The sequence below is a fragment of the Laccaria bicolor genome, genomic scaffold, assembly GCF_000143565.1.
Source record: "Laccaria bicolor S238N-H82 LACBIscaffold_12 genomic scaffold, whole genome shotgun sequence".
Lineage (NCBI taxonomy): Eukaryota > Fungi > Basidiomycota > Agaricomycetes > Agaricales > Hydnangiaceae > Laccaria > Laccaria bicolor.
Window position 1 is genome coordinate 516,416 of NW_001889883.1, and position 14,419 is coordinate 530,834.

General features: G+C 45.2%; 3 protein-coding genes across 3 annotated transcripts; 2 read left to right on the top strand and 1 right to left on the bottom strand.

The window, feature by feature from the left end:
• Positions 1 to 2,733: 2,733 nt before the first annotated feature.
• On the top strand, positions 2,734 to 3,579 carry LACBIDRAFT_297664 (uncharacterized protein; the record flags this gene model as incomplete). The annotated part of the gene is made up of 3 exons (XM_001881078.1): positions 2,734 to 2,839; positions 2,892 to 3,349; positions 3,406 to 3,579. 3 exons carry the CDS (start codon positions 2,734 to 2,736, stop codon positions 3,577 to 3,579), a joined length of 738 nt encoding a protein of 245 aa, XP_001881113.1.
• A 6,398-nt stretch (positions 3,580 to 9,977) lies between these two features.
• Positions 9,978 to 10,966, top strand: SWP1 (oligosaccharyl transferase delta subunit; the record flags this gene model as incomplete). Its single annotated transcript, XM_001881079.1, has 4 exons — positions 9,978 to 10,096; positions 10,144 to 10,348; positions 10,408 to 10,689; positions 10,745 to 10,966. 4 exons carry the CDS (start codon positions 9,978 to 9,980, stop codon positions 10,964 to 10,966), a joined length of 828 nt encoding a protein of 275 aa, XP_001881114.1.
• A 55-nt stretch (positions 10,967 to 11,021) lies between these two features.
• On the bottom strand, positions 11,022 to 13,832 carry LACBIDRAFT_190685 (glycoside hydrolase family 47 protein; the record flags this gene model as incomplete). The annotated part of the gene is made up of 16 exons (XM_001881261.1): positions 11,022 to 11,497; positions 11,554 to 11,597; positions 11,657 to 12,019; positions 12,075 to 12,159; positions 12,215 to 12,320; positions 12,359 to 12,502; positions 12,554 to 12,625; positions 12,680 to 12,772; positions 12,826 to 12,849; positions 12,930 to 13,149; positions 13,205 to 13,278; positions 13,332 to 13,349; positions 13,404 to 13,435; positions 13,487 to 13,513; positions 13,569 to 13,612; positions 13,663 to 13,832. 16 exons carry the CDS (start codon positions 13,830 to 13,832, stop codon positions 11,235 to 11,237), a joined length of 1,779 nt encoding a protein of 592 aa, XP_001881296.1. The 3' UTR covers positions 11,022 to 11,234.
• Between the last annotated feature and the right edge of the window lie 587 nt (positions 13,833 to 14,419).

Below are 14,419 nucleotides of genomic sequence, written 5' to 3' on the forward strand. Positions count from 1 at the left end.
GGAGGTATATTGCGGGAGGTATATTGCAGGAGGTATATTGTGGGAGGTATATTGCAGAGGATATATTGCGGCTGTGGATGGTATATTGCGGGAGGTATATTGCGGGAGGTATATTGCGGGAGGTATATTGCGGGAGGTATATTGCAGGAGGTATATTGCAGGAGGTATATTGCAGAGGATATATTGCGGCTGCGGATGGTATATTGCGGGAGGTATATTGCAGGAGGTATATTGTGGGAGGTATATTGTGGGAGGTATATTGCAGGAGGTATATTGTGGGAGGTACATTGCAGAGGGTATATTGCAGCTGCAGAGGGTATATTGCAGGGGGTATATTGCAGAGGGTAGATTGTGGCTGCGGAGGGTATATTGCGGGAGGTAAATTGCGGAGGGTATATTGCAGCTGCAGTGGATAGACTACAGAGGGGAGACTCATCTGGATCCTTCAAAGGGGTTTGGAAGAAAGTATATAAACCTCTGTACATGCTCACAAGTGTGTTTTGAAGAGTCACTTATGTGAAATACCTTTTCACAGATTGTTTCAGCTGCACAGAATGTAAAAATGACTGTCAACCCACATAAAAACTACCTCTGGAAAGCTGGAGAAAGCAGGATTTGAACAAGCTAGACCCAACAGTAGGTTACCTAGGAAAAGAAAAAGTCTTGATGGTGTTCATTGTAAATTTTAACTTTTCACAAGCTGTTTCAGCTCTGCAGAACATAATAATGGCTGTTACCTCATGTAAAAGCCACCTCTGTAAAGCTGGAGAAGTCAGGATTCGAACAAGCTAGGCCCGACGATAAGTTGTTTGGGGAAAAGAAAAGCCTTGATGGTTTCTATCATAAAAAGTACCATTTCACAGGTTGTTTCAGCCCCGCAACATGTAATAATGACTTTTGACTCATGTAAAAACCACCATTGAAAAGCTTGAAAGGGGACAATTCTAACGAGCTAGGCCCGACGATAAGTTGTTCGGGAAAAAAAAAAGTCTTGATGATTTTTGTTGTAATGCCACAATGCAGTCAAGGTTTGATAGAGATTATCAACATAAAACCCTCTTTTCCGTGTTTGTCAACAAAAACAAAACATCTCTTGAAGATTTTAACATGGTAATTACCATGGCATTGAGGTCTATCACCTGGCTGGTTTTCAGGTTACATGGATTGAAATTGGGTGAGTGCGTCGTTGTTTGTCAGGATGCAGGGTCTGTTTGCATGCGGTGGAGGGCCCATCCACCAAGCGCATCACCTCAATTTGGAAATGTCTCAGGCACAAACTGAAACTTTGATGGTCCCTGCCTGGCAACAAGCAAAATAGCCAGACCATCCTTGTTGCCGCAACACCCTTTTCTGGTCCTGCATAATGCATACTTGGTTATCTCTGGCTATCAGAGCCAGAGCTCATATTGAGAGAAAGTGTGCACAGCTAAAGTTTGAAGAACCATTAGATTGGTGGTGTTTTTGGGGCAATGTGTAGTGCTTTGCTTGGCAGGGTGTTCTATGTGGTGGGTAGTCCAACGGAGTATCATAAAGAAATGACACCGCCGGCAGAGCAATATTTGCAGAGAGATTGTGTACTCAAATATGTTTTCGGTGTAAACATGTCAAAAATATTTTAACAGGCTATTATAAATTTTCAATATAAAAGCGGAGGCGATTTGCGGTGGCTGGCCCGGCGGCGTATCATAAAAAAAATGACACCGCCGGCAAAGCAATATTTGCGGTGGCATGGTGTACTTAAATATGTTTTTGGTATAAACATGTCAGAATATTCTAACAGGCTATTATAAATTTTCAATATAAAAGCGGAGGCGATTTGCGGTGGCTGGCCCGGCGGTGTATCATAAAAATGACACCGCCGGCGAAGCAATATTTGCGGTGGCATGGTGTACTTAAATATGTTTTTAGTATAAACATGTCAAAAATATTCTAACAGGCTATTATAAATTTTCAATATAAAAGCGGAGGCGATTTGCGGTGGCTGGCCCAGCAGCATATCATAAGAAATGACACCGCCGGTGGGGCAATATTTGTGGAGGTATTGTGTACTTAGATATGTTTTCAGTGTAAATGTGTCAAACTTCATTATAATTTTTTTTCTATGTTTGCGGAGTCAATGTGCAGTGGTTGGTCCGGCGGTGTACCATAAAAAAATTATATAACCAGTGGAGCAATATTTGCGGAGGAATCGCCTTGCTGGTGTACTCAAATACTTTTGCAGATTAAATGTGTGAAGCTTCTTCCAACAGATCATTCCAATATGTGTCATTTTTGTGGAGGCAATGTGTGGTGCTTAGTCCAGTGGAGTGTTTCAGAAGCAATGTGCAGTGCTTAGTCTGGCAGAGTGATTCCACTCAAATTGTAGCAAACAGCATACATAGGTTGATAATATTATGCATGATTGATATAAGCCAGACTTGTAATTCTAAGTATTCAACTGGATGATGGCCGCCAGTGTGTCACCAACACCCCGGCGGAGGGCAGCCCCGCACTGGGTTATGACATTCAAGGTACACCCAGCCGCTCCAGTGGTATGGGACATTGTTGCTGACGGCCCACACATAGTTACTGGTGGATTGTTCAGGGTCCGGCCGCCCCTTTGACAATGGGGTCCGGTAATCAAACCGGCTGTCCAGCTAGCCCCTTACCATTTGATGGATTGTCAGGGCAGGGTGGCCCATTACTAATGAGCCAAGGTGACTAACTTAACTGCAGTTGGGGCAGCTGCACCGCATGGTTTATGTCCTTGGATGCTACTATGATGCTATCCTGGGCCTTAGGGGCTTGGTCAACTTTCTCCAGAATAACCTTCATGAACAATATATAATCAATGATTTATGTAAGCACCTTTTTGAAAGGATGGTTTTGGATTAACCTATTTGTGAATGCAGATGGTTCTCCCCAGCTTAACAGTGACAGCAAGTCTGATGACAGAGCTGAAGCCCTCTCTGACATTGGCATCAGTGACTGTGAAGCTGCTGGAAAATTTTTGATGTGTTATTTCCGAGCGATTGTAGCTTGGAATCATGCCTATGCATGGCTTGATGCATGGCTGAACTCTTCCAAGATTTTCAGGTCACAAAAAGGGATTTTGTTCTTGCACATTGTCAAGATTTGGGTTCCAAGTCAGGAGAATCAAGCAGCGACATCAACCAGGGCTTTGCTAGATGAGTTCATAAAAACATACAATGCTGACCTGGCTATCCAAGAAAGTCTCAAGAATTTGGAAAAGATAGGTGACAAGAAGTTGATGGGAACAGTGCATGCAGAAGCCACATTAATGGCACTTATCAAAGAATCCTCCAATCCAGCAACTAGTTTACCATCAAGCTTTGTTGATATTCTCAAGGTCATTCTCCACTTTCTATCCAATTGTGCTATTTGCTGATGATCACTCGTGTGCAGGATGCCAGCAGGATCAGTGTGGCAAAAAAGTGTTGCTGGCTATGCAAAGAGCTCAGTGAAGCAATGAGACAGAATGGCCAAACACTCAGCCTACCTGCAACAAGTGGTCTTGATTTTTCATGGGCACCTCTAGGGATTGTCACGGGTTTGGTGACCCGCGCGGGTTGCGGGTAGGGGTCCACTTGGGTAGGGGTATGGGTTGGGCTTTACCAACCCTCACCAAACCCATACCTGTGGCAAGGGTAGGTCGTACCCGTGGATGGTGAATATACCCAAAATATACCCTGCACCCAAAGCATTGGCGTTTGCCGATACCTAATTTGGGCGTCAACAAACTTGCCCACAACCCTGTCCTCAACCACAACCACCACCCACCACCACCATCACCAGTGACGACGACGACGACGACCCTCGCTGACTATGCACAACCACCCCAACATGGCTGCACACCACAAGAATGATGCATGAACCCCATGTCACCAGCAGGCATGTCATACCACAAGATTGACAAGAGGTAACAACGACGAAGCGGCAGTCTGACGGTGACGAACTAGTACGACTCCTCCAACTCTCGAGTCTCCCTTTTGACACCAAACAGATACCAGGTCATTGTCAGTGACATAGGGGATACCGCACATCAAGGAGGAACTCAACCCAATTCCTTCAAGCTCTTGGCCTGGTACGTCCCACACTAAGTTTTTGTTTCACTTTATCACTCATTCACTCCCCCTTCACCACTTTCATGAACCACCCTTTGCCTTGCATAGGATACTATCACACATGCGTGTTCTATTCCACATTTCAATCGCTTACAAGTTGTCACTAGATACCGATTCTCTTTTCCCTGAACCACTCTGCCGTGATCCCTTCAAAGTCATGCACACTCGCCAACGCTCGTCAGACAACGAAACCACAGCGACGTGACAACGACACACAAGATGATGACCACGACCTACGACCGTGATGCGACACGGACATGACCACGACACACGGCTGCGACATGGCCACGGTCACGACAACGCGACAGCACGGCATGGAGTTGGTGGACGACGTGGCACAGGACAACGATGCATGATGACAACAATCATCCACGCCGTCCTTCCACAGTGAGAAAGGGGGAATGGCGATGAAGATGAACGACAACGACGAAGGCAATGTCGGACAACGAACGATGAAGAAGGTCGGTGACCCCAACCGACGACAACCATGATGAGCAACAACGAACCACACCACACGACGACATACAACGTGACCATAAGGCATGCCTACAATGCAACATGACCAGGCGAGGACACAACACAACAACTACCAGGACAACAACCATTGTAGATTGAGGTGTGTGGGCCTGCCTACACAACCGGGTAGGTACATAATACGTAGCATATATAATATAACCCATCCTGCCACACCCATTTTAAGCCAAACCCATAAGACCCATAAGACCCGCCAAACCCAGACAAACCCGTACCCTTACCCACAGAAACCCGTACCCTCAACCACGGGTATGGGTTTCTGTGGGTAAGGGTACGGGTTTGTCCAAAAATACCCGGGGGTTACCCGTGCCAATCACTAGGCACCTCCCATGGGCCTGGACATAACAGTGCTACAACAGGTTGAGGATAGATTGAAAAACAGACTCTTCAAGTATCTTGACAAGTATGCAAGTGAAGCTTTGCAACAAACACAGAGCCATCAGCCATCAACCACCATCAGCTAGTGTGGTTGTCATTGTAGAGCTTAACATAGAATTGGTTGTATATAGTGTTCACAGGTTCAGTTCAGTCTGGTTTTTTGCCCCCAAAATGTGCAACTGTGGACTGCAACTGGTCTAGGACCAACCCAGATATTGAGGGAACTGAACTGAACCACCTAGGACTGGTCTTTTGTAGTCCATGGAAACAGTTCAGACTGATCCAGACCAGTTCTTTTGTGTATAATTCATTGTACCAATATAAACTGTTTGTATCTCAACTATTATTGATCCGAAAAATATATGGATTATATAACATAGTAAAGCATGTAAATACTCATCATTCTACCAATTTGTACAAGATTTAATGAAGATTTGATGTAGCTATGACTGAAACTGCATTACATCTCCTAAAGACTTGGGCAAATTTTAATGTGGCAACTGCAAATTATTTAATGCATACCATACATTGATGGTTGGCAAGCATATTTTCATACTTATAGTTTCAATATCCAAATATTGAATCAAGCAAAATGATGAAAATTTGACTGAGTAAGAATCAAAGTCATTCTGGTACAAGTTGTGCAAACAAGTATTTGTACCAAAATGGATTTGGTTATATCTTTCTAGATCTCAGTTCTCAAGCATTTGTGATAAAATAAAAACCCAATTTAAGGTAATAAACATGGTTACAAGGGTATGTAATGCATGTGACCATTTAACCAGTTGCAACCAATTAAAACTGGTCTTTGAATGGTTTAAAAAGATTTTTGAAATGAGGCAACCAGCAACTGGAATAACCCCATATTTGGGCAACTGCAACTGAAAAAAAGACCGGACCATGGTCTTTGGTTCAGTTTGGTCTTATGGTTTTTTTTGGTTCTGTGGACTGAACCTTTAAACACTAATAATGAATGTCAAACCATATACTGCTCATTCCTTCATTGATAATCCCATTTCCCCAATACTCAACAGTAATGACCTCATGCCTTCCCCCATTTTGGGACAGCATTTTTCTGTTTTAACTCTTCTATAGCTGAAAGAGACTATGCATCCCCATCCACACATTTCCTGCATGTGTGTTATAAACTTTGTCCACCAAAAAGCAATCCTCAACCCTTGATCCATGTAGTGTTTCAGAATCAAAATGATAATGAGGAAACAGAATATAAATGCAGATATGATTATAACATGGTCAAGCCAGTCAGATTTTTCAATGGTGGTGATGAGGTGTTTACAGGTGGTCATTTAGCTGGAGACTTTATTGTGTTGAGATCTAGATGAGGTCATGCAATAGGATGAATCATGATTCAAGCATTTGATTGGAAACAATTGAACAATCCAGTTCATTCTGTGTTGCTGCAATAGTGAGACCATCAAAGTTGAGCTGCACCTCTGCAGATTTGAGCTGCAAGCGGCATTTAGTAGTAGTATGCATGGCAGAGCATGTCTGTCACATCCGCATCGGCTCAAGTCATGAGAGTGTTTTTGCTGCATTGCAGCAAATGCTCTTCATATCAAGGGGGCTCTGGCAATAGAATGCCGGACCTATACCTGGTTAGTTAGTCCAGCTGATGGTCTGAAAAAAAAAAAAAAAAAAAATGGAGGTCTCGACAACTAGAGCTCAGGATTGCTTCAGAACCTCATATTGACTTGCATTAAGTGTCCTTATGTCACATACTACCATATAGTTGTTTGCTTTGCAGTGTTCACCAAGTGTGCACAACTAATTTTCATGAGTGCTATTTGGTGAATTTTGGTTGTGTTGCAACATGACATTTTTGGTCACATCCCAAACCCTTGTTCTCAATTTTCTGCATCCAAAGGACTTCCAGCAGCTCTTACTTACCCTATTGCATCATCTACATGCAGGTTCAACACTTTGTGTAAAGGGTAAATAGGTTACTTTAATGATAAACAATTTTATCTGTCAAACTGGCCAAATTGCACCATGAATGCACTGCTGTGTAGAAAGAATGGCCATGAAACTTGATGGGTATGCAATTCCACAGTATTCTGCCCAACCTTACCTACTACTATGGGTTGAGCAGGCACCTCAATATGGGTTTGCGCGGTGTGTAGGGAGTCTGCACAAGGACAAGGAGGCAAATGTGATGTAAAAATATTACTAATATTACCATATTCATCAGTAATTGAGCAAATCAGTTTCCATGGGTTTCTCAACCCTGGCAACCTCCGAAAACCACTAAAAACCTCGAAACATTGAAAAATATTGAAACTTGGCAACCTATGTGTCCTTTGTTAGAAACCCGCCGCCCAAATAGCATAAGATGCACACGTTCACTAGTCCCTGACTGGCGAGACCCTTAGACTATTCCTTTTCAGGTTTCCGGACACCCCGGCAACTTCCAAAACCAGTAAAACCCGGAATCTATTTTGCCATCTTACTGATGTTTGGACATGTGCCTGATTACGTTAGTCAGTTAGTCCACCTCAAGTCGCCTTAACAAAAAAATCGACCCCAGGTCTTTTTTTTTGATGCTGGCACCCCCTTGCTTCATATAATGAAATCCATAGAAGAAAAAAGATAAGCTAATGCTTTCATCAGATTTTCAAGCCTCAGCCCATTACTCCAGGTCTATCCAACCCCCTACCCCATAGGCTATAGCCGTTCTCAATCTAAAGATAATGTTTTTTTTTCTGGCCAGAGGGGGCCTCAAATATTCTGTCTGTAGACAGGGTTTTCCCATGCTTCCTGAGAAGATTGTTCTAAAAAAATTACACCGCTCAATATGGATTGCTGGGTGCTATCAAATGACTTAGTCCTTGAGTTTGCACAGCAAGACATTGGAATGCAAAAGGCCAATTTCAAATTCCATGTGTTTAATTGGGGAGCTTGCTCCCCTTTGTACTGCTAACCGACAGATGAGATACACCGCCAACATGTTCGGATACCAAAATAAGATTGATCGTTTGATACCCGGTCAGGTCTTTGATCAAGGTCATCATGATGCTAAAATAAGACTATTTAATATTTATGTAAAACCATCATGAGGGGTGCTCAATGGCATTGCGATGGTCTGACTGCCAGCTTAAAAAAAGGTCTCGGCTTTGGACCTGAGAATGACATTTTCGCGAGTATCGAAATTTCTTTCAAGTCCATTGGAACTCCGCTGCATGCCAACTTCAACATAATGCAAACAAGCCACAACATTCAATATCTCTTCCCTTCCTTCTCTCACTGCCATTAGCGGCTCACACGCCTTCGCTTTCCTTCCCCCAAGCACCCTTGGGTATTTCACAGCCCGATACACCTCTTGTCTCTACAGTCTACCTGGTGTGCTGTGCTCTGTGCTCTGGCTCGGTCTCTTGGGCGTTGGCTTGAACTTGGCTCGACTGGGTCTGGCACACGGCTTGCGCTACACTCACTTTCTCCCCCTTTTTACAGTTCCTCACGGCAAATATTTCACGGCGCCAACAAAAACGGGAGCAGAGATGATGACCACGAGGGATTTGACGGGAATGCAGGCGTGCTGCTGCGTCAGCGGCTACTTGAAGTAAGTTCCCAATTTTTCATATGGTTCCCATTCCTGAGCTGAATCTTTCTGTTTTACTTAGCAGCTCACAGTTGGAAACTGAGTACTACACCTCCCGGGCCACCCCCATTACCTCGTCCTTGTAGCATTATGTAGATTACTGATACAGTAATAAAATTTGACCGGATTTACCCTCTCCCCATGATTGTGCAAGCTCAGAGTGAGAAGCAAAAAAAAATGACCCAAAACATTATTGAGGGATTTTCTGCCAGCCGTGCCGCAGGACAGTAAAAATGACGAGACCTTGAAAGACCTCTCGAAAAAAGGTCTGGTGGCCTGCCGATTTCCTGACGATTTGATCATGGCCGTTTTGTGCATCTCTCCGACCTTATTGTGGAGATCCCACACTATAGGGTCTAAGGTCCCGGCTCTGACCTTATTTTGGGATCCGAACAAAATGGCGGTGTAGAGGTAGAGGTAGAGGTATATTCTGGATGACTTGATTTCTGTCACAAATGTTAAAATCAAAAGATTGAACACACACAATGGGTGACTTTCCATAACTCAAATCTATAAAAATGAATAAATTTGACCCTTATCGGAGTTTGAAACGAGAACTTCACAGGAGGGTTTATTGGAGTGAATAAACCACAACGCCAACTGATTAGATTCTATTTGATGTATTTGCTTGCCTTGTACAAACTCACTTCCCTCCCATCTGAGCTGCTCTGAGGTCGTGTAGGCCCGTGGATGGGTTTATTATACTGATTATTCATCCACCCCGCTGTAAAATTAGACCACACTCTGGGTGAAGCCCAAAAAATCCCAAGTTGAGCTGAACATGGCTGTGGATCAGTGAGTTAGGTGTCAAGAAGGGTGTTTGTAAAGGGAGCAACAGTTTCCGGGAGGGGATTTTGTAGCCATAAGACATTGACACTTCTAATAGACTCTGTAGTGGCTTTGAACTGCAACGAGAGGGAGCAGAATGCCCCAGCCGTAGGAGAGTAGTAGGGGATGAGGTAGAGCTGACTAAGCCATGTGGGAAGGAATTGTACCCAGGAAGGAAAGGTGTCCCCTTGGCAGGGTTGATTCCAGCGTTTGAAATCTGTTCGAGGGGTCTGTACCCTCTGAATAGATTAAGGTTTGTAACTGGGTTCCAACCAGGGACTCCATCAAAGTCGAACCCTTACAAGACTCGGCATCCCGGCAAAGGACCCTAGATTTCGTAGATTTATTCAAATCTAGAGAATTTGTGTTACGGAAAGTCACCCAATTTGCCATTTTCACCATTTTGGTGTTCGTGTTTCTCTGCGTGTTAAATTACGTAAGAACACGTCAACGGTCGACGCTCCATCTTGGCTTCGAGTCCATTACGCCGGTCAATAATGTTCTCTTTACTCCATCTCTCGCTGCTTGCAGTGGCAGCACAGGCGTCATTGCTATCCCTGCATTCCCCTCGGCTTACAGTCTCCGACTCCACTGGCAATCAACTGCGTTCAGAGACGTGCGTCTTACTTACCACTCTTGACATTCTCAACAACATACACCTAGAATCTCGCTAGCTCAAGACTCGCAAATCCCCGTCGAATTGGCTGCAAAAGATATTTTGAAACTCACTTTTCAAGTTGTCGAGAAGGATAGCGAAAAAGGCGTCCAGCCGCACCAAACCTTCCTTCGCTTCTACGATGAAAAATCCGGCGAAGAGGGCATCCAACCTATACGTGTCACCCCTGGAGGAAAGGCTAAATTCGAACTTGTAAACATTTTACTCGCTCCTCCACCAAGAACCTCAGTGAACTAATCACCTCTTCACAGAACATGGCCAAGCCCCCTCTCTCGCTACCTCCCACCACCGACGCGCCTCTAAAAGTGACGCTTCTCATCGGATCCTCTCTCTACTCACCTCTCTCTATCGACCTTTTCGATCTCGTCGTACCACGCTCAGCACCAGCACCCACCCATCCTGACGAAGCGTCCTTCCATCCTCTACCAGAAATAAAACACACCTTCCGCCCAGACCAGAAACTTCCCCCGCGACCCATCTCCGCAATCTTCACTGTGCTTGTGCTCTCCCCGTGGGTCGTTCTACTGAGCCTGGTTCGCTTCACAATTCTTTTACTCCTCTTTATGTACGCTAATTATATATTCACAGTGGACCCAAGTAGTACCCATTCAGACGCGTCTCCTTTCGCCCAACGTCCTCCCCTTCATTCTGTCCCTCGGCGCGTTTGAAGGGCTTCTTTTCTGGTACTGGGTTGACCTCAAACTGGGGCAAGTGTTGCTCTACGGCGCCATCCTCTCCATCCCCACTTTCTTTGCGGGAAAACACGCCTTGTCAAACATCGCGAGCAAGAGGCTTGGTATTCGAAATTAAACAAGAGTAATATACCATTTGTAAAACGATGACCTCCTGCAATCTAGACCATTTGGAGAGTATCGCAAATGAATATGGATTCACGGCTAAAACGAGCCATACTATCAAAATACGATGGCTTTCTGAGTGATCTGGGATTCTGATACCCTCAAGTCGACCGAACTTTTTTGAATGCAGAGTGGTCAAGGAGAGTTTATTAAATATGTCGTGGAATAAGCGAGTGGCTGCTGCGATTCAGCGTCCTGTTTTCCTCCATTGCTCAAACATTTCAAAGGCTAGCACTAGCGAACGAACGCCTGTGCTTAGATCTGCGGCTCCTCCTGTTCGGTCCCCCTGTTTTGACGGCACTCTCCACCCCGCCTACCGCATTAGTAACAACGTTGCCAATGTTAGGGATGGGGCTGACAGCGGGAATGCTTCCCGTAGTGGTTTCAAACGGTGTGTTGGACTTGCGCAACTTGCCAGTTCCATAGGTGGCATCTGCCGTGCCAGAGGGGACTTTGAGAGGGTGGGCTTCGGTGTTGAAGACATCTTTTGAGAAAAGTGGAGGTGAGTTACTTGTGGTGGATGGAGTTCAATCCACCTACATTCATCAAGACTGTATCGTGACGGGTCGTCGAAGGTCAGGTACCTGTAGTATCGACCCATTTAATCTCGACATCATCAACAAATGAAGACTTTTGAACATACAGATATTTCAAGACCTCGGCAAACCAAAAGCTCTCTGTATCATCGATCCTCGATGACTCCTTGTTATTGACATCATCAATACCAGCATAACAACCGGCAGTACCGTCAGCATTCTTAATACTGAGGTACTCTTGGAAAGACTTGATAGCTGAGGCGGCACGATCCAAGTACTTGTCATCTCCAGTGACACGCCAAGCGTAGAAATTGGATTCGAGAACCTCAGGCCGAAGAACGTAGTCTGCAGCCGTGATGTAGAAGCCGTTCTGTTCATAGAAAGCAGTTTGTTCTGCACTTTGAGGGGAACCACCAGTATAACCCCCATCTTTGGAAACGAACGCAAAGACTTCTGGGCCAATTTGGGTTCTGCAAGATATCTTCTTTCAGCCTATTGAAACTGCATTGAAGCCCAAAAACTCACGCTGTACGGGCGTACGTATTCCAGCAGGCGTCTGTAAGCTCCAGACCGATGTCGACTATGGTGGCATTATTCAGCAGCTGACCACCTGTACAACAAGATAAGAACTGATGAGAAAAATGAATTTACAGAGAGTCTCGAACCAAGTAACCAGTTTCCACCGTGGAAACACGCCAAATGAGAACTGACGTGTCGGATTTTCGACCCATCGTAATCAGCGAGGTATACGTGGTCACCAACAGTAGAAGTCTGGGAGAGAATTAACGACCAGTCATCCCAGTCAATACACATGATTCCACCTTTCGCAGAACCTTAATCGAAGAATCGACAGCTGTTCTCCAAGAGTCGGCAAAGTCGGAGCTAACTGAACTATCCATGCGGGCATACTTGATAAGATATTCAAAGTAGCTGTCAGAGCCTCCGCCCCAGGTCTATGCAACGGCAATGGGTGAGTGTTTTGTAGAACGACGGCGCCAACGCACGATGTATTTCCCAACGGATAAGCCAGTGGAAGGATCGATGCCTTGCGCAGGGAGACCAGGGAATTGCACACCCTCGCAGAAGCATCAGCCTGAAGAAGCTCGTCGGTGATAGAGAAAGAGCTTCACCAAATTGGCTATATGAAGTGCCGCGTTCTCCGCGAGGGCCTTATATGTCGTGTTTCCAGTATACTGGGTCAGCTTTGCCCACTCCAAGGTCAGCTATTTTCAAAGACATTAGTTGAACGGACTTCTAACTGTCACTCAAGACTCACTGTTCCAGCCTCAGCAATGTTCGACTTAAATTCATAGTCAGCTTCGGTGTAGATCAATCATCAATGAACATAGTTCACCGTGGCCGTGCTGGGAGTATTTGTACTGAAGTCGATGTGACCATAGGGGATGCTATTTTTCTGCCAGTTGTCATTTCAGATGAATATATTAGAGTCGCAAAGAAAAGGCAACCTACGCCGACCCAAGCATGCGCCATTTTATCAGCGACTTCTTTGGCCTTGTCTAACAGCTGCTGAGATTGCTTGCCGCTCAGTTCATATGCACTGAGCAGGCCACCAAGGTAACGGATCGTTGTTTCAAAGACGCTGGTAACCATAGTGAGTTGGAAACGTGCAGAGATGCACAACATGCCGCATATACCTGACGGTGTCCGACGTTTGTGATTTGCTGAAATCAATGTTGGATGCAAATTTGACAGCATCAGCGAAGAGGTCCTGTTGCGTAAGTGGGTATGGAATGAGATGGTATCTTGACAATGGGCGCATACATCCAGGTCCATGATTTTCTGTACAAGGTCATTAGAAGGGGCGAGGGTGTGGACGGGGGGAAGAGGACTGACCATTGTGGACATCGCGTCAATGATAGTCGCGCCTGCATCCATCAAAGTCAAAAGAGGTGATTCTTACTCAGAATACTACACACCCCAGCCATTCCGTCCGTCACTAGAAGCTATTGAGAAACAGCATAAGCGGTGAACTTCAAGGTAGAGCAAGGCAGGACGCACTCTGGCTCACAGGGGAGACATCGTCATGGCCATCCGCGAACTTCCTGCAAGTTTGTCAACTCTCCAATTTTTTACCAGAGAAGGAAAGACAAACTTGTAAGCGTTATAGCTGTCAAGAAAAATTTGCTTGACCTCTCCTTGGTGTGAACCGTAGGCAGGGGGAACAGCAAGGCCCTGTTTCTGGACTAGCCCACCAAGTGTAGCGGAAGGTAAAGAGAGGAACGCTCCAAGAGCAAAAAGGAGTGTGGGGGTGGGAAGAATCATGACCAGAGGAAGGAAAGAAACGAAGACGAAACATTTCTTTACTCGCCAGGTTATAACTGGGTTAAAATTGTCGAAGCGAACAAGGTGCGAACAAACAAGCTTGACTTCGTCAACGATCGGTGATCGGGTCAGAGATCTTCGATCACAATTTGAACCGAAGAGGAATGACGTAAGGCCGTCTGGCATTTGGACAAACTTTGAATATTCTTGAAGCGTTTATATTCCTTGTGGGCCAGCAACACACCCGAGCAAGATACGCTTTATCAACTCAATTCTCGTGCGCAAAGAAAAGAAAATCCCTTTGCTGCACCAAAAACACTTGATTTTTGGCGATCACACTTTCAGAAGGCTTCCTCGTTATCACCCACCAAGCGTCTGGTACAAAAAAAAACTCAGCCGAAGTCACGCGACCGCAAAAAGGTTGGTTCAGGTGGTTCCCTCGAAACAGTAACTTGAGCAACGATAACGTCCTCGGTGAGCGCATCGCCTTCTGCTCACCGGATCTCCTTCAGTCGCCTGAGGCATGACACTCTGTCCATCAGGTTTTTGGTTTGAAAGCCGTTTGATTGTGTGATATTGACCCAGTT